At 38.5% G+C, this 20,066-nt stretch overlaps 1 protein-coding gene across 4 annotated transcripts in view; it reads left to right on the forward strand.

Moving 5' to 3' along the window:
* The window catches only part of ARL6 (ADP ribosylation factor like GTPase 6), a 35,537-nt gene that overhangs the window by 6,462 nt on the left and 9,009 nt on the right, over nt 1-20,066 (forward strand). For 3 of the 4 annotated variants that reach the window (XM_067546269.1, XM_067546268.1, XM_067546267.1), the window contains 5 exons: nt 577-725; nt 3,339-3,400; nt 7,779-7,847; nt 11,348-11,442; nt 17,506-17,635. In XM_067546269.1, coding sequence (XP_067402370.1) covers nt 603-725; nt 3,339-3,400; nt 7,779-7,847; nt 11,348-11,442; nt 17,506-17,635 — 479 coding nt within the window. In that variant the 5' untranslated portion in view covers nt 577-602. Of the gene's footprint in view, nt 1-576; nt 726-3,338; nt 3,401-7,778; nt 7,848-11,347; nt 11,443-15,567; nt 15,644-17,187; nt 17,390-17,505; nt 17,636-20,066 lie in introns of those variants that run through there. The other variant, XM_067546270.1, reaches the window with a different exon arrangement.

The following is a 20,066-nucleotide window of genomic DNA, read 5'->3' on the forward strand; positions in this document are numbered from 1 at the left end:
GTACAGTTCTTAACACCAACATAAATAACTCATTTCAATTATGGTTTGAATTAATCATACTTTATTTACAGTTTTGGTTTCAATAATCTTACAATAGTTGTGAAAAGGCAAATGTTGTCATTTTGCAAAACAACATGAAGTTTTTATAATATAAATTGCGATGTCTGGCTGGACTTGTGATAGTTTGAAATATTACGTAATTCCCATTGGTAAAGTTCAGTAAAAGATAATGAGGTGCTACAGTCTTGTTGGCATTTGTATCACTAAAACATTTTGACTAATGGAAGAACTGCTAGCTAATGAATCAAGGACGCTGGCTACTTATAACCCTGTCTATATAGCACAATCTACTTTTGAATCAGGCTTCTTCCCAGTAATCCGCTTATACTCTATTTACTTACTGTATTAACTGTATTAACCAAACCTGCCGTGACACTGCTTGTATAGATTCTTATTCATATTGCCCTCTCAAAAGTTTGAGGACTTCTGACCCACATGCCTACCTACTGTGCTAGACCTATGGTACTTGTAACCGTTTTAAATAGCAATTTCCTTTTCTATTCTTCTGAACCACAGGTGATCTCTGTGCATTGATCAGAATCATGGGATTGTTTGATAAGCTAGCAGGCTGGCTTGGTCTGAAGAAGAAGGAGGTTCATGTTTTGTGCCTTGGGTTGGACAATAGTGGCAAAACAACTATCATTAATAAACTTAAACCTTCAAATGTAAGTAGCCTTCTTAGTTCACTGCTCACTCTATTTCCAAATGCTACTGCAGAGTTGATGTTCGTGTAAACTATTTTTAGATGCTACTGTACCAGATTGAATCATGGAGGAAAAAAGTGGAGGTCTGCTTATGAGCTTAGAACAATATAATGTGTAAAAATACCCCGAAAAATACAGCTTCAGTTCATTTGCACACCTGATTTTATATATGTGTATATATACATATTTTAAAAATGGAAACGTTTGAAAAACAACCACCACCTATTGATATGCCCAGTGCCTTCTCAGCTCACAGGATAAGGAAGGGTTTATGATGGTTGAGATTAAAAGTGGTCTGTGGAAACTCTTCTTATTTTGAAGAAATAAATATTATAGTTTGAAACTTTAAATGTTTGGGACGAGTACAGTTTTATTTCAACTAGCACTTGTCTGCAATATATTTATAAACATCATCTTTGTCTTAGACTATTGATTAGAGATAGTGCTATATAACTAGGAAATTAATAGTGAGAATGCGAAACTTTTATAGTGAATTCAACATTGTTGCTTTCCACATTAATGGACTGTGACCATCAGATATATTAATCAATTGCTAAAAAGGGAGTATGAGTTCACCATCAACGTCTTGTGTAACTGAATGTGATGAAGTGTATCTGTTGCTCTTTGATATGGTTTGGCAATAGAACTGAATGCCTTATGGTGTGAATGTAGCAGTGAATTCTAGAGACTCTTCCCTACCTTTTTATTTCCATGCATTCAAGGATTCTAGTGGGTGATGCGTAGCCTGATGCAACCTTAACTGTCACTAAATGTTTGTTTGTTAGTTAACATCGTATTATGTATTTAAATGAAGATTGATATCTTAAAGGAGGAGGTTTTTTTAGCAAAAAGATGTCATATCAGATTGCGATTTATAAAGGTAATGAGACTCTGTTGTTTCTTGCTCCAGTAATTTTGCTTCTGGTAAAATGTATAAATGTAAACTAGATATCTCTAAAATTACTTGTTAGCAATGCATGGATGCAAGTTGCCACAACCACCACATTTAGTTTTCTGGTGACTTTGAATGATGACTTTGAAACCTTATTATAAAATCTGTTTTTATAATGTACCTCAAAATGGTGCAGTATCCAGAGTATGGACCAAGTAATGAAGTCAGCACTAAGATATAGCAGTGAGGAGCATAATAAAAAACCCTAAAATAGATAAGCTAATTATATGAGTAAAACAGGTAGAAACTGTCTCCTCATGTTTACTTCATCAACCACATTATAGTAGTTATTTGTGGATGTATTATAAATTGAAAATATACACTAACACTATTTTATTTTATTAGTCTGATAAAAGGTAACAAACTTCATTAGATCAGAGTTGCTGAAAACTACTAATTCTGATAAATGAATTAGTTCACCTAAAAAATTTCTCTGAACTGTCAGCTAATCATCAGAGTACAAAGCCAATGAATATATTTCAGTAGATCAGTCATCTTGCAAAGAGAGCTTGAGAGAGGCATTTAAAAAAAACCTCCCTTTTATTTACATGCCAACTGCAATTTTATTCTCCACTATTTACAGATGACTTCTTTGAATTTCATAACTGATTTCTATTATAAGATATTCTTGATTGAAAGTTGTGCCTTCTGTTCAGTGCAGAGTTGTGACCTCTTAATGATGGCAACTGCTGGCCAAACTACTTGTGGTGGTGAAAATAACTTGATTTTTCCTAAAGGTTATTAAACTAAGCCAGCTTTAGTGTATATGTGGGGGAAAGCCAGTTGCTTATAAACATTTTTTATTAATAATAGGCTCTAGAATCTTACTTATTTAATCTGGGAAGACCTATGAAATGATCATATTGCGTTCTCAGACAGCTGGACTGTTTTGCAATCTCGGTACTGCTTTTTCTTAAAGAAGCTGTCACATTGCATCAACTTTCCAGAGAAGTTGCACTGGTAACCAGGCTTACTGTTGAGCTGTGGTGCTCTGTTTTGTCCCTACCTTCCCTTCTTTGGTAAACGTAGTACTTTCTTTGAAGTGCTGTGGTAGCTGGCTAAGAACTACAGCAATAAAAGAACCTATAAATTCAAGCTACTGCTTCCCTGTAAATAGGTTCCGCTGTAGCTTGCTGAATATTGGGGCAATATGTCCTTTCTATTTAAAACTTTTGAGGTATAATATACTTCTCTTTGGGTTGAAATTGTGACCTCTAGAGAGTAAAAATACTTGGATTCTTTGTGCTCTGACCTTATCGATACTCTTTGACTCAGAAAGCTATTGCTATCTGTGATAGATAGTATGTCACTTAGCTCTAGTTAGTATGTATCTACACATACACTATAACTTAGTTTTGTTGCAAAAGCAAAGGAATTCAATGTTAAGACTGAAATGTCCTCATGCCCAAGCCTTAGCCCATAGGTAATACAAGAAAATCCCAAATTTGGATCTTGAGGTAGAGGAAATCTTGGAAAAGTATGTTAAGTACCTTCCATGTCCATCCAGAGGGCTTTTTTGTTACTCACATGTTTCCTGAATATTATATATTGCACCAAAATTTTGGGGAATATAAATAATTTTGAAATGAAGTTATAAAACATGAATTTTCTGTCTCTTTAAGGCTCAAACTCAAGACATAGTTCCAACAATAGGATTCAGTATAGAGAAATTCAAGACATCCAGGTAACACCACTTTTGCATACACAAAATTAGTCTTTCAGTATGATGTAATCAAATGTGATGATGAGTGGTGACATAATGAATTGTCATAAGTCATTAATGTTGCTGTGTCACAATATGTTGCTTGTGCTGGTGCGGCTCTGTAATGTATGAAAAGGCCAATAGTATTTTGCATTACTGCATGAGAGACTTGGCTTTGATTCCTGACCTCACTTGTAGAATTGGTAGGGCTGGGACTCTACCGATTCAGTGTGTGTAGTCTTTAGGCCTGTCTCATATCACTAATATTAACCTGTGCTCAATTAAAAAGTATCACTGAAGAGATCTCAGTCTTATCTCATTAACTGGAAAATGGTGGCTTCAGCCTTGACAGTATGATAGTTGCATTGATTAAGGTCAGGAAAAGAGGGAGAAAACCACCCGTTTCAAGGAGGAGGAGTAGAAGGGCAATTGTCTCAACACACCCCTACTTGTGTGTGTCTGAAGAAATATGGGAGAATAATGAAACAAATACAATGTAAGTTGACAATATTTTGAAAAAAGTATACAGGCAGTCTTCAAAGTTGTGTGTGTCATTGGTTGGGAGATCTGCAAAAAATTCATGAGTTCTTGGTTGAGCTCGGATGTCTGGAATTGAAGGGAGTATATTTTATATGAGGCCCAGCTATTGCATTCAGAGTTCTTGATCAATTAATTGTTTTGGGTCACCTTATATCTCCTACAAACCACACCATCACAGTGCTTTGACCCCTGCTGAGAGAAGACAGTATACATCCTTCTGTGTTACTGTCCTTTGTCTGCTTTTTGAGTTGGTTAACAGTGGAGATGGAGAGTGGCAATCACATATACAACAAGTGTTAAAAAGCTTTCTTCAGCCCATGAAAGATTCATCTGAGGTTACTATCAAAACCAGTTTCCAGTATGTAGTGGGTTTGTCTACACAGGGAAATTATTTTGGAATAAGGTAAGGTGTGAAATTAAAGCACAATAGCTACTCCAGAATAGCTCCCTGTGTGGATCTTCATATTCCAGAATAAGAGTACCTTTTGCCAATTTAGCTTAATCCACTTCCACAGTATATTAATCCAAAGCAGAGAAAAGTACCCTTATTCTGGAATAAGTCTCCACGTGAGAACTATTCTGGAGTAGCTATTCAGTAACTATTCTGGAATAGTTCATTCTGTTTTATATTAGTGAGCGACCTGTGACTTTGCCATTTTAGTTCATGGTTTTATGCTAAGTATGACTAAGGGTGGGTGAATGTGTGTCTTGTGCTCGGAGAGTTGTGTGGATTTGTGCAGGTTACTAATGTGTGTTTTGTGCAGGGGAGGCTATGTGTATTAGAGGATATTGTGTGTGCTGGTTGTGTTGGGAGATGTGTGTTGACTTATGTAGGTGGCAGTTGGGCACATTGGTGTGTCATTTGGACCATCAGCACAGCACCCTCATAGGACCAATGAAATTGTTGCATGCAAATTAGCTGTAGGGTAAGGATGGGGATTGGTTGAATTATTTTTATCACAATGGTCTAGAACACTCGCTGTGGCATAGATGCATACCTTACAGTAGCTATATGCCTCGTATGTGTAAAAGTCAAAATGGCTGAGAACTTAAATACTGAACTGTAATAGACCATGAAACCCAGTGATGATAGAGCCTGGTGATATTCTGAACAAAAGGAGCTCTCAACCATGCTTGTAGCTATTTCTATCACTTCATACTGATTCAACAGACATGTTAGGCTTCAGAATGACACACACTGACATTCCTGGAATCTTATTATATAGACAGGTTCATATGCTATGCTCATCACCATAGTTAGTATCTGAGTACCTTCCAATAATGCATTAAGCAATGTGACTGCATATCAGTCATGTAGTGTGTGTTCTCTCATCCTCTCCCAGCAGGAGAAGTGTGTGCAGTAGAGTGTCTTGTTTTAGTAGGATTTTAGAGTTTTGTTTTGTTTTGGGGTTTTGGTTTAAATATACATGTTGCTGTGTATTTTTGTTAGAGAGTACAAGCACAAAGAAATGCACATTGCGCTTGGCGTCCAAGGTGTTGAGGCTTGTGATGGTCTTTAGTTTTTGAGGGATTTCATTCCAGAGTCTGACTGACCCCTGAGAAAGTTCTGTCTGCTGCATAGGTAAGTTTTATGTACCCTTAGTGTAGAGAGTTCCGTTGTGCCAGAGGAGTTTAGTTGTTGACCACAGTTAAGTATAGTAAGCAGGGGACAGGTTTGAGGTACTCATTGTAGCCTGTGTTGTTGAGAAATGCACTTACTAATCAGAGTTTCCTGAGTGTTGAAGGCTTCATGCTTTGATGTATCACATTGCTGTAGTATGGCCGAGAAATGATGAAGGAATGAATAACTGAGGCTAGCAAACTGAAGATGATAGAAAGCATTCATCACAAATGCTGCTATGTGAGAGCTTAACATCAGTGATGAAACCAAGAATACTTCTAAACTACAGACCAAACAGATAAATTGTGTATGTGTACCTTCAATCAAAAAAGACTCACTTGTGGCTGCAAACTCCTCAAAATGCTTTCCTCTGCCAGCCAGCATCACTTCTATCTTTCTCAGTTTTACTCAGCTTCAGCCAACTGCTCATCCATGAGCTGTCTAAGCATTGGACCATCTTGGTGATACTGGTGTGGTCATGTGTGATGTGTGTATTGTTGACACTTGAGTCTGTTACCTGGTCAGTTCACCTAGTGGCTGCATATAGATGTTGAAAAGACCTGGAGAGAGAATTACTTCTTGTGGGACTCCACAAATGAGAGATTTAATGGTGCAGGTGCAGATTCCCATTAGTACTCTTTGGGTGCATCCATCCAGGAAGGACTCAAACCATTAGTGTGTTAATCTGTACCCTTGCCACTTCTCTCAAGTGAGATGGTAGTATTCCGTGATCAACAGTATCAAATGCTGCAGAGAAGTCCGTGAGGAGAATGAATGTCTGCCTCTATCCGTTGACAAGAGGAGCTCATCCATCAGTGGCAGCAACCTGCTTGAGTTCTTGGAATGGGTGGAGCAGGAGCAATGTGTTTTTGGAGTGGTGGTGGGTGTGCTGGAAGCATGATGGCATAACATCAGTGGAAATATTATTATTGCCACTATCGTTATTAGGTAGGCCTGAGCCCTGCAAGAGAAAATGTCAATGGTGTCAGATATCCATTTTCGTGAAATATGTTGTCAGTGTTATGACACCCTCTGGTGCTCTTACCTGTTTTGGGAGGGAGATGGTACTGTTTAATCATGTCTGAGTTACAGCTATATAGTGGCCTTCTGACCAGCAGGTGGTGATGAGGCTGAAGAAACAAGGCTGGGACTCAGGGTTCCTTCTCTGTAACAGAGAAGAACCTTGTTCATGAGGATGGTTCCTGTGCTGAAGGAGGGGCTGGGAGAGGACTCTCAGCCTCACTTTCATCTTTCAGCCATTTCTTTTTCCAAATTTTCAAGAAGTAAAAAGTGACCATAGGTTCCTCTCCTGCTGCTTCCTTTGGTGCTGGCTATGTCTGGGGCTTGCTGGAGCTGGTCTCTGCTGCTGCTACTGTTTCCCGTTGCAGGGAGGGAGGAGAGAGTGATCAGAGGAGTTGAGACCTGGCCCCTTTAAGGGCTCTAAGGATCATGGTCAATTTCCCTCTGTAGACAATCCCTAATACTGAACTTAATACAAATACAAAATAATCTCCAGCTTTACCACATTTTGCATAGTTTCATTTATATGGATGATTCTTATTTGATTCCACAAGTAGATCAAAATTTTGTTTTGTAACTCATAAGTGGACTTATGATTGTGCTTAGTGTTTGTGTTAAATGTTGAAGCTATAGTAGACCATTTGTATCCTTAACTGCTTGGGGAAACCCAATAGTACTCAAGTTTTGACCAAAGAAAATATTACACCACAAGGATTCTTTCTTGAAAGACAGTTCTGCCCGCTGAAGCCAATGAAAGCCATCTGTGCATATTAAAGGCATGCCGTGAAACTTAAAAATCAGACTTCTATCTGAATTTTATTTATATTACACCAAAGACTTCCATGATTGAAATACAGAAAACACACTTCACCCTATCTTTTTAGGTTGTTTACTTATTATATTTGACATTACTTTGTATAGCCAGTTAGTTTCCCTGGTTGTTTGTGTGGATCTTTCACACAGCAGATGGGGAAGAGAAAACATTGTTTAATGGGAAATTTTGATTGTACAATCACAAAAACTGGCAGAAGGACTCTGGGGTCTGGTGTAATATCTGAAGTTTCTTTTGATTTTTTTAAAATTTACCATGCCCATTTAAAAGTGTTAAATGAAAATGAGGAAAATGTGCTTTTTTGTTCTATGGATCTGTACCACATTCTTTCTTTCTTTCTTTTGCAGTTTGTCTTTCACGGTGTTTGACATGTCAGGTCAAGGCAGATACAGAAACCTGTGGGAACATTACTACAAGTAAGTAATATTTTTATTTTATTTTAAAAGTTGTAAGTGGTAGCTAAATATTTAAAAACATATTTATATCTGGACAAAGATATAACAAGATCCAAAAACTGGGAGCTAATGCTAGACAAATTTAGACTGGAAAAAAGTGCAGATTTTTAAATGAGGATATTTAATCATTGGCATAACAATGATTGTGGTGGATTCTACATAACCAGAACATTTTAAATCAAGATTGGATGTTTTTCTAGAAGATATGCTCTAGTTGAAAAACCAATTAATTCACAGAAGTCCTATAGCCTTGGTTATACAGGTCAGACTAGATGATCACAATGGTCCTATCTGGTTTTATATGAAAATGTAAAAAGAGATGTGGTTTTAGCAGCCTCTTTCATTATTAGTCTTAAATTTACAATGATGGCTTTATAAGAAGCTTAGATGAGTCATGAAGGAGTGTGGTTCTTATGCTACTGTTGTTACTAAGAATATTGTTCTTAAACAAAGGTTTAAGCAACATCCCACTATAACTAATTGGGTTTGAGTTATCCAGTGCTTTATAATGGTTATTGTAGTGTCATTAAGTATTCTTGTATTGAGACATCAAGTTTGTGCTAGATCTATGTGTTTCTGATTAAACCATAATATTGCTGCAGGTTTATATTGGATTATTAGTATAAATAATTCAAAACACAGCTCACTTAGAACAATAAAATATGGGATGGGAGGCATGTGGACATAGAAAATAAGGAGATTTATGAAAAGTTGGTAACAAGCATATGTATGGGGATTGGTTGTTAGTTCACTGAGGGAAGCATAGAAAAGGAGAGATTTGAACACTTTAAAAAAAAAAAGTTGGGGAATCACAAGGCAGAGATAGGATATCTTATCATTTTCTTGACATTCTGTAGGTATCCAATTTGGGGGCATGGGTAAACCTAAAAGATGCTGATTTACTGTTATGATTTTTGTAAACAATTGTAAAGCAAAGCTTCAAAGAATGAGGCACCTATGTAATCATTGGGGTACAAATAAATTTTATGCCTTTTATGCTATATGGTGTGGTGAAAATCCAATGCACTTAATAAAATTGTGCTTTTGTTCTTTTCGCATACCCTATTTTGAGATTTTTCCATTTTATTTCTTGCTGATGATAAAATTTGAAACTAATTTTTAGTGATTTCTAGCTCCTAAACTACTCTTTTGCTATCATTCATATGAATAGTAAGCAAGACAAAAGTAACCTGAATTCTCCATTTTGAATGCTTGAATTTTGATGTGCTTATTATATAATAGACTTTGCTGTAATATTCTTTTTTCCCTCTTCATCTTTTTTTTTTTTTTTTTTAAATTAGTGATTAACACAGAGCTTTTTTTCTACAAAAGTGAATTGGCAGTTTGAGAAATTGTCAGGTGGATGGGTATTTTGTAAATGTTAGGTGCCAAACTACCACTGAATTTCAATGGGAATTGGATACCAAATTCCGAGAGGCTGCTTTGAAAAATCTCAGTCAGTGTGTCATGGAGGCTCCCCTTATTGCCAGTTTTTAATACAGTGATGTCCTGTATGGCAGAAAATCAGCATGCGTGCAACTAGTTAGTTTTCATTTGTATCATGTCCACAGTTGTTTGAGTGTAGTTTCTTAGCAGGAACACTGACACTGTGGTGCACTCTAATATCAATATCCTCCTTATCCAGTGCAGTGCTTTTATCTAGATGGGATTTAATTCCAGTTAAAACTAATATCCAGAAAAGCAATATAATGGACTCGTGAAGATAAGCAAGACATTCATTTTTCTGTACTTGCCAAGTTAATCTACAGGTCTGATCTAGAACCTATGCACGTAAATAGGTATTTCCAAGTACTTGACACTTGCACTTTTTTCTTATCTGGCTCACGCTTCTCTCTTCAAGGGTATTTTTTTTTTTTTTTAAACATCTTAAAATCTGACAATGATACATATGGTACCTTGACACTTGAATATTGTCCCTGTTTGTTTTTGTGACATAGGAGAATCTTATTTCTTTGTAAGTAAATATATGCTTCAGTTGTAACTTCACTATAGTACTATTGTACAAACTTGCTGTTAACATTTTATTTTAGTAGTTTTAGATATGCTGGAACATTCACAGCAAATATTAAGCATTTGCTTACAATTTATTCAGCTTTTTATGCAATACACACCAATAAATGTGGGCCTACTCATGCAGTCTTAACTTGGCCAAATTTCCCACTCTCTTCAATGGCAATAGTAGGTGATCAAGAACTGCAGGATTGGGTTGCATTGTGGAGATGAGGGAGAAGGACATACTGGTAGCTAACCTTTATGGAAAAGTAAGATGCAGAGAAAAAGATTACAAAAAATATTTATAGGAGTTTCTTGTACACAATTCAGAGATCTATTGATATATTGTTATAAACATTTTCAATTTTCCCTTTATTGGAAACAAAACTAACTCTCAATATTAAGTCTACAAAGTCACTTGCTGAATCGGCTGTGCATACCGAAAGTTTTTCTCGGCATTCTTCAAGATACCAGTGGTTTAGACCAGTGGTTCTCAAACTTTCCAGACTACTGTACCTCTTTCAGGAGTTTGATTTGTCTTGCATACCCCCAAGTTTCACCTCATTTAGAAACTACTTCCTTAGAAAATCAAACATAAAAATACAAAAGTATCACAGCACATTGTTACTCAAAAATTGCTTACTTGCTTATTTTTACCATAGAATTATAAAATAATTGGAATGTAAATATTGTGCTTACATTTCAGTGTAGAATATATAGAGCAGTATAAACAAATCATTCTCTATGAAATTTTAGTTTGTACTGATTTTGTTAGTGCTTTTTATGTAGCCTGTTGTAAAACTATGCAAATATCTAGATGACTTGATGTACCCACTTGAGGACCTCTGCATGCTCCCAGGTAGGTGTACACTTAGTTGAGAACCACTGGTTTAGACATTGGTATCAAAGCTTAATGATTCTGCTTATGCACAGTTGTTAAACTGGTTGTAGATGAGCCACGTTCTTATCATCTGAGTGTCGGGTTGAGCACTCTCTGAACAAGATTCTTTAGATAAGGAACTAAAGAACTTTGACTTGAACGTAATTTTTCAAGACCGTTCTGATAGGGGTTAGCCCTTTTCACACTGGTTGGCCCAGCTATGTTGGCACCTAATATTGCCACATTGGGTGTCATGTGTTTCAGCAGAGGAATTGAGCTTTCGTAAGAGATCTGTATACAGCAAACCATATGGGCTGTGAAATTGACAGCTTTTTTATAGCAGAAAAGTTATATTGTTAGCCAAAAGGCCAGACTTCAGAAACAGGCCTGGACTCAAAGATGTGTAGCAAAAATCTTCCCTAAGATTGTAGAAGGAACTAGGTAACTCTGCATGGGAGAGGAGTAAAGATAAGATATTGACCTAGCATACTATGTATTTGTTCTTCTGTTGGTCTAAGTTCCTGAGACAGCCTATAAATTTGCCTCTTTACTTTTCTATATTATGCAGAGAAGGCCAGGCCATTATTTTTGTCATTGATAGCAGTGATAAATTGAGAATGGTTGTGGCCAAAGAAGAACTTGACACCCTCCTGAATCATCCAGGTGAGAAGACTATATTTTTCCTACCATCTCCATATTATGTTGTATAGTTTTAAACATAGAAATTCTTGTTATTATAGACACTTTGCATTTCGAATAAATTTTCCTCCATTTTAGCCACTGATATGAACTAGATTAAAAGTAAAATGGCACTTGTATAACAAGCAAATATTTACTTTTGTTGAGGAGAACATCAAAACTTAGTACCTGATCAGATTTCTCCTGACCTCAGTGAGAGTTGGATTGGGTCCTTTTTGACCACGGTGAAACAGAAGACAATGGTTGCTGTGAGGTACAGTAAATTGTGGTATTTAGAATCTTGGAGTTAATAGGCAGTATGTATTGCTTTTAAATAGTGTGTTTTCATCTGTAATATCTGAAAAATTTTCCATTAAGACCATGAATTACCTCAATGTAACTTTTTGCTGATTGGCTAATGCTGTACTAGACTTCAGCATTGACCTGCCTGGGATCTGTGAGGACCTCTGAGCTTCGGGTGTATGCATGCGTGCACGCGCGCACACACGCGCGCACACACACACAGATGGCAGCAGAAGAGAGCTGTGCATCTCAGTGCTCTGGGGTCCTTACACCAACCCCCCAGCAGGGAACTGTGGGATCCCAGCTCAGAGCTCTGGGCTCCCCCCACAGTGGCTAGGATCTCCAGGTTCCCCCTGCTGCCCAAGGTGGCTGGAAGATGCAGGGTCCCAGCTCAAAGTCCTGGGCTCCCCCAACCACGGCTCTGAGCCACAGGGCCCCTGCTACCTGCCCCGGTTCACAGAATGGTGCTCCACAGCTCTGAGCCATGGATTCTCTGCCGCAGGCAGTGGCTCAGAGCTGGGGACCCCTGCCATTCGCCCTGGCTGACAACAGTGTGGCTGGTTGGTTAGAGCCACAGGGTCGCTGCCACCACCAGGGACTTGGAGCCACGGGGTCTCTGCTGCCCAGCTAGGCTGACAGCAGTGGGGCCCCTGGTGGCGGCTCAGAGCTGGGGGTCCCTGCAGTTACCCTTCCTCCACTCCCTAATTGCTTCAGGACTGCCTGAGAGCTCTGCAGCCCTCAGAAGCTGACAGCTTCCACGCTGCTGCCGTAGGTCATGGGGTGGAAACTGAAAAGGATAGCTTCACAGAGGTCTCTGGAAGTCAGGGAATCCGTGACATCTGTGATCTCTGTGACAAAGTCTTATCCTTACTGATAACAGAAGGAAAAGCTGTTTACACACTACCTCTTGGTCAGAAAGAAAGTTAATGCGGAATCTAATTAACAAAAATAAGAATGATTCTGGGGGCTTTTTTGCTGTAAAAACAAAATATGCACAGTTTAATGAACAAGATTGAGTTGTTCAGCATAGAAATTATAATTGGATCTGTGATAGTTGATTGGGGATAATGTGATGAGGAGAGGGTCCAAGGACAGACTCTGGTACAAAAGGAGAGACAGAAATAACAGTCAGAGGGAATAGTTGGAGGATAGCATTACAACAGCCAAGAGAGAGCAGAATGTCAAGGAGAAGAGAGTGACCCATAATGAAGAAGGCTGCAGAAAGAACAAATTCAACTGTACAAATGAGTGTAACCTTGTTTCCAGGGATCAAGCTCGTGACCTTCTACAACGCGCCACTTTTTCATTGGCATAGGAAAAGGCAATCTTGAATTTCTGCCTCATAGCATGACAAAACAAACGTGATAGAAATTTTTTATGTATTGCTGTTGTGAAATATTCGTGGGACTCCTAAATTGGTTGACAGTGCAAAGGTGTATGCAAGAGAAGTAGCAATCATTCTAGCAATAATCACAACAACGTAGAGCTGGAAAGGACCTCAAGAGGTTGTCTAATCCAGTAGCTCTCAACCTTTGTAGACTACTGTTCCCCTATTAGGAGTCTGATTTGTCTTGCGTACCTCCAAGTTTCACCTCACTTAAAAACTACTTGCTTTTTCAGACATAAAAATACAAAAGTGTCACAGCACACTATTACTGAAAAATGGCTTACTTTCTCATTTTTACCATACAATTACAAAATAAATTATCGGAATATAAACAAAATAAAGTATTAACAAGTCTAGACCATCCTTGACAGGTGTTTCTCTAATATAGTCTTAAAAACCTCCAAGTATGGGGATTCCACAAACACCCTAGGTAGCCTGTTCTGCTGCTTAACTAATCCTGTACTTAGAAAGTTTTTACTAACATCTAACCTAAAACTCCCTTGCTGTAAACTAAGCGATTACTTCTTGCTGTACCCACAGTGGACATGGAGAACAATTGATCACCAGACTCTTTATAACAGTCTTTTGCATATTTGAAACCTATTACCATGATCCCCCTCAACCTTCTCTTCTCTAGACTAAACATGCCCAATTCTTTCAACTTTTCCTCATAGGTCATGTTTTCTAAACCTCTTACTATATCTGTAAGTCTCCTCTGGATTCGGTCCAGTTTGTTCACATCTTTCTTAAAGTATGGTGCCCAAAACTGGACAGTGTACTCCAGATGAGGACTCACTAGTGCTGAATAAGGCAGAACAATTACTTCTTGTTTCTTACATACAACAGTCCTTTTAGAACATCCCAGAATAGCATTTGCCTTTTTCACAATCGCATCGCACTAATTCATATTCAACTTCTGACCCATTATAATCCACAGTCTTTTCTGCCGTACTGCTGCCTAGTCAGTTATTCTCTATTTTGTATTTGAGCATTTGATTTTTCTTTCCTAAGTGCAGTACATTGCACTTTATTGAATTTAATCTGGTTGATTCTTAGACAAATTCTCCAATTTATCAAGATCATTTAATTCTAATCTTATCCTCCTGAGTGCTTGCAACCCCTCCCAATTTGCTGCCTACAGAATTTAAAAGTATGCTCTCCATTCTGTCGTGCAAATAGATAATGAAAATACTAAATAGTACCAGATCCAGGACAGACACCTGTGAGACCCCGTTTGATATGTCCTCTCTATCAGACAGCAATCAATTGACAACTTTCAACCACTTGTGCACCCACATTATAGTAATTTAATCGAGACACTATTTCCCTAATTGGTTTATCTCATGCAAGACTGTGTCAGAAGCCTTACTAAAGTCCAGATCTGACCTGCTTACTGATCCCTCCTCACCATTAGGTTGTCAAAGAAAGAAATTAGGATGGTTTGGCATGATTTGCTCTTGACAGATCCGTGTTGGCCATTACTTATTATCCTCTAGGTTTGATTATGCTTGATTAACATAGTTTCAGATTGATTCAGTTAATATTTTTTGATTAGGCTTATGATATTTACTGTGCCTGGTACTTGGAATAAGACCACTTCTTCTCATGTGCCCACCGCAGCAGTTGAGGTCAGCTGGTACACTTGAGAAGATGTCCCTAGATTTAAGTAGAGATTGGTGTCTGGTGATCCCCATAAGAGGTGTCTAGAATTCCGAATCAATGTCCCCTGAAGGTTTGCTAGAACAGGGACACATATTTTAGCATAAGGTATTTTTTCTCAGGCTTTTTCCTAAAATGGTCGGGGAGGATAGGATGGGTAAGTCAGTTTCATTGTGATACCTGTATTTTTAAGAGATGCATATTGGTTTGTGCCCTGAGATTACAGTATCTGAGTGTGTTATGAAAATGAAAACATTTTAAAGAAAAATAAATTATTATAATTGGACAAGACATACTACAAACAGTGGGGGTTTTAATAGCCACTGTTCTCAGTTATATTTTTATCATGACTTTGTTCTACAGCATTTAGGATACTTGATGCTCTCTAACGGTTGTTATCTTGAAAGGATATCCACTCCTGGGTCACTGGACTTCCAGAACATGCTTCTAAGATATCTTCAAGTTTTTAGAAATTTCATAAACCCCTTATATAAAATTCAAGGCATTGGGGAGAGAGGGAAGATGCGATGGCCTCTGACTATAACAGAGAAGCAGGCATTAACTAGTAGCTACAATATTAAGATATTTGAAGGTGGCAGAGGGGAATCTCTTCTGCGTTTTTATAAGTATGTGTAGCTGTATAACTTTGTAGCAGTATATAAAAAAGCTGATACTGTAGAAGGGAAGCAAAAGTTGCAAAATAGTTTCAGCCCTAGTTTTTCACAAGTTCATAACTTTCTGAAAAATCACTTCTTGGGCAGATGTTTTCTTCGCATGTTCTCTGGCAAAAGGTGAAGGCTTGAGGAAAATACTTTCAGACATCTATGTTCTGTGCAGGTTAGAAAAATACTTTTTCCATTTTAAAAAACTTTGCACAATTTAAAAATGGCTAATTTTTAAATGAGGTATGAAAATAATTCCCATTAAGAACATTCATAACCAAGTTTGGAAAAAACTGGATATTAATGATAGACTAACAACTGACTGCTGGGTACATGCAGTAGAAAATATTGTTAACTCACAAGTACTCTTCTAGATAGAAGTGTATACTCTTACTTAAGTATACACCTATCAATGTATGATGTTGGCATCTTAAATGAGCTTTAACCCTTTCTCTTAACACCCCCATCCCTCCCCAAAAAAACCCCATGAAATTAGGAGCAGTAATCTGTTAATATAACATTAGAATTGCACAGATGAAATAAAAGATGGAAATAAAAAAATGTTAGGATTCCCATAATAACTTTAATTTGGCCACTTTGCATATATGTGATATCCTTAGTCCTATATTTAATGCATCCATAGATTCCTACAGATGGGGAACATGATTAGCTCTTTGTTTCTTGACTGTTTAACTGTGAAACCTAAAAGTTGCTTTAATTAAGCTTAAATTGTTTGTTCTGAGGGTTTTAATTTGCTAGATGTTGTCTGGGGAAAAAAGTATCTTCGGAGATGGCAGACAGTTTTAGTTATTGTTTGCTTTTTGATGAGCCATCCTGGTCTTTGAATGCAGGAGGGGTGAGGGTTGGGATGGGGGAGAAATGTAGCTTCCATCCACTATAAAGAAAGGCCAAAGAATTGTTTAAAAAAAAAAATACGAGCCACTTCAGAATTATGAGACTAGTTTATCAGTAAAAGAGACTGATCTGTGTTCCAAGTTTAAACAACTAATTTAATGGGAAGTGAGTTTGCTTACTTCCCATTCCTTGGAGTTTAGGGAGAAGCTGTATCCCAGATGCTTATGGCAAATTCTGTTATCTAGGGGGGAAAAAAGTAGCTTCTTCCTATCAACATTTTGGATGATAAATTCAGATGTAGTCTTGATTATTGTCTCCCCTAATACACCACCCTTTTCCTTGATAACAGCACTGGTATCCCATAGCTAGACTTGCTGTTACCCAACTTTTTTTTTTAAGGCTAGAGCACTGGTGGACTTTTTCTTCCAGCAACTCTTTTATATTCTCTAATGGCCAGACAGTCATGAGCATTTTACTAGATGCTGAGTGTGGTCTTACTGGTTTATCTGCATCTGTGATATAAAGACATTTCTTCATGCTCTTCTTGGGTGTATGTAAGTATACCAAGAACTAAAAGTAGAGTGCCAGTGCGCTGAGCTGCGTGCTTTAGTCTTGTGGTGCCTGCTGCTAGCTGAGAAGAACTACTGGAAATGAGGCCTTTGTTCAAACACAGGAGGGATGTGAGGGATTACCAGATACATTGTTTTTTCCATTTTTTGTAAGCTTTAGAAAAAGTAATGGGTATTCTCCAGGATACCAGAGGATAGCTCAGCCTATCCTAATTCACTTATAGTTGCAGGGGTATGAGCTTTTAATTTAATCAATTTTTGTGGCTATTTATACACCCTGTCCTTCACTAAATAGTGACGATGTGGTGATTGGAAGCTATGATTTGACACTTGCATATTCCTCTTCTTCGCCAACAACCTAAATCTGCAGCCATAAATGTATTTGAGTTGGGGAGGGATTCCAAAACTTACCAGAAAATTTGTGAGCACTCCCAAAGCATGCGCCTGAGGCCATGTGACCCAACAGTGTGCATCTTGGTAGGATACAACCTTCAAAGAACCACAATGACAGGTAAGCAGTATATCCTTTTTTATTGTTCACATTTCATTACTTGCCAGTGATGACAAGCATTACCAAATATTCTGGTTTTCTTTTGCTTTTGTTTATGCTTAGATGTCAAACACCGTAGAATACCTATCTTGTTCTTTGCTAACAAGATGGATCTCAGGGATGCGGTATCATCTGTAAAAGTCTCTCAGTTACTGTCTTTAGAAAACATCAAAGATAAACCATGGCATATCTGGTAAAGTACCATTACCTCACCTTTTTTGTTGTTGATTGAAATATTCAGCTTTTAGCTATTCCATAGCATTCACTATCCTATTACTTAAATGAGAGAAAGCCAGACAAAATGCTGTATCTTTTCACGAGTTATCTGAGTAGTTATGGGGATTTGTACAATACTTGCTTTGAAATCTGGCTGAAAAAATATTTAATTTGTAAAATAATGTAGAGTTAGTTGGGCTTGAAAAATGTACCAGAAATCTACTAGTCAGAGACTGAATCAAGGAGGGGTTGCCTCCAGTGAAGTTTAGGAGCAGTGTCTTAATGAGAAGAACAGCCCCACTCACTTTTGCTGTGAAGTGGAATGGTAGGGGATTCTTACCAAAGTGCTGCAGCTTGTCCCTCTCATGCATTGTGGGATTCTGAGTATCAGTTGTGAAATTGATCAGAATCTTGGTAATTTCATACTGCAAGTACTTTGGAAAGCTACCAACAGTAGAACAGGAAGTGGAGTTATCTGTCTGTGCAGATCAAGGTAGACAACACAGCACCAATTCACATTTGGAACATTATCTTTACAGTCACACATACTAGAAACTTTTAAGTGAATGTTTAAATTCTTCTGAAATAGATGGCTTATGCCCCATTCTTCACCAAAAAAAAGCTTTCCATTTGTTAGTCGCAACTATCAGAGATGTATATAGGATTTGTGACTTCCAGGCACCAGCCATGTTTTTAATCCACTAGACCATAAGACTGTTAAGGTATGTCTACACTGCAATATAAGCCTGGGCTCAGACTCAGGCTTGAGCCCAAAACCCCTTTTGTCTACACACAGTTCTGTCTGATTAGGGCCTGGACCCCAGGACCTTGCGGGGTGAGTGGGTTTGAACCCAGGTCCTGCTGGGACTTAAGCACAAACTCCATCATTTTGCAATGTGGATGCAGCTTGGGTCCAGGACCCCCATACTAGGGTCCTGGGAGTCTGCCAATGCTATCCACAATGCCATGGGTGTTCTTTGTCTTCTCTATCCCAAGGGTAGCCATTCAACTCCTAGGGGATGGAAGCAACCTTTCTGGTTCAAGTACAGCAGTTCAGCGCATTTAACCCTATCATTTTATTCTGACCACTGAACTGCAAACTGTGACCCTTCTGCATTTGCAATGTCCACTGACCAGAAGAAGTCCTTTGCCAAGTGTGCTGTTCCCTGATCGCAGAAGCGTAGCAAGATTTTGGTGAATCTCTGGAGTAAGGCAAGCAAAAAATTTGATTTTAGGAAAAATACCATGAATGATTGTATATGCCAGAAGATAGTGAAGAAGCTAGCAATTTTGAGGATTCACTGTCTGGGTGATCAGTGCGGGGATTGTATTAAATAGCTCAAGACTGACTACCAGAAAGCCAGGGATGAGAACATCACGTCTAGTAACTCGCAGTCATCCTACCTCCCTTGCAAGGAGTTTGTCAGAATGCTGGGTACTATGCTGAGCATGGAGCCAACAATACTTCACAATGGCCTAGTCTGCTGGGATGGTGACTTTCTGACCCCAGAATCCAGAATAGGACTGGAAGTGAGTCAGCATGTGCTGGATCAGGCTAATGAAGTGACACTGGTGCTGGAACCGATCCCTGAGGAGGCTTTGCCACTGGAGCAGCTGCAGCACATCCTAAGTATTTACTCAGAGAAGCTTTTCAATGCCCCTGAAAGGAGCAGTCTGCTGCAGAACTGGCAGCAGAACTGGAAGAGAGAGAACTCAAAATGGAGCCTAGTAAGCTTCTGGCTCTGTGATTGTTGTTACGAATATAGGAATGGGAGGGATTTCTGTTTATAACCAATGCAAAAGTTATTACAAGCTAATAAGGGGAGTTATTACCATGGAGTTCTTCAGTGTGTCCGTATTAGTGTGTTTGTAGCTGTCTTAAAAGGCATCCATGTGATTGTTAATGCAACATCTTGTTGATTTCCCCATTAATTTTTTCCCAATCCTGGGTGGTGATAGCTGCACATTTTTTCCCGTAGCAGGAACTCCAGATAAGTAGTCATATTTCAGGGAAGGACATGTTTTCCAGGGCCACCTTGGTAACTGACCAGCCCACTCCACTGGTAGAAGTGCTGTTCAATCACTATAAATTTTAATACTTCGGTGGCATACGTTGCTGGCTTGCCACTGGAAGCTTAGAATAAAATATCTCTTTGCCATTCTGAACTATAAGAACGTTGGTTGAGGATGGAAGACAGAGAGTAGCTTTTACTAATAGTTGCAAGAGTGCAGGCTCTTGCCATGCTTGCACCATGGCCTGAGTCTCCTTCGCGGTACCATATGGTGATTACCAGGACCACTTTGGACAATTCCCTGGTTGGGTGGCCCATGCAACCCAATATATCATGTTTACTGGGCAAATACACCCCCTGCATACTTCCACCCATGCAGACTTTCTTCCACCTGCA

The sequence above is a fragment of the Emydura macquarii genome, unplaced genomic scaffold (genome assembly GCF_026122565.2).
Source record: "Emydura macquarii macquarii isolate MOO-44397 ecotype Brisbane River unplaced genomic scaffold, CSIRO-AGI_Emac_v2 contig_1119, whole genome shotgun sequence".
NCBI classification, from domain to species: Eukaryota; Metazoa; Chordata; order Testudines; family Chelidae; genus Emydura; species Emydura macquarii.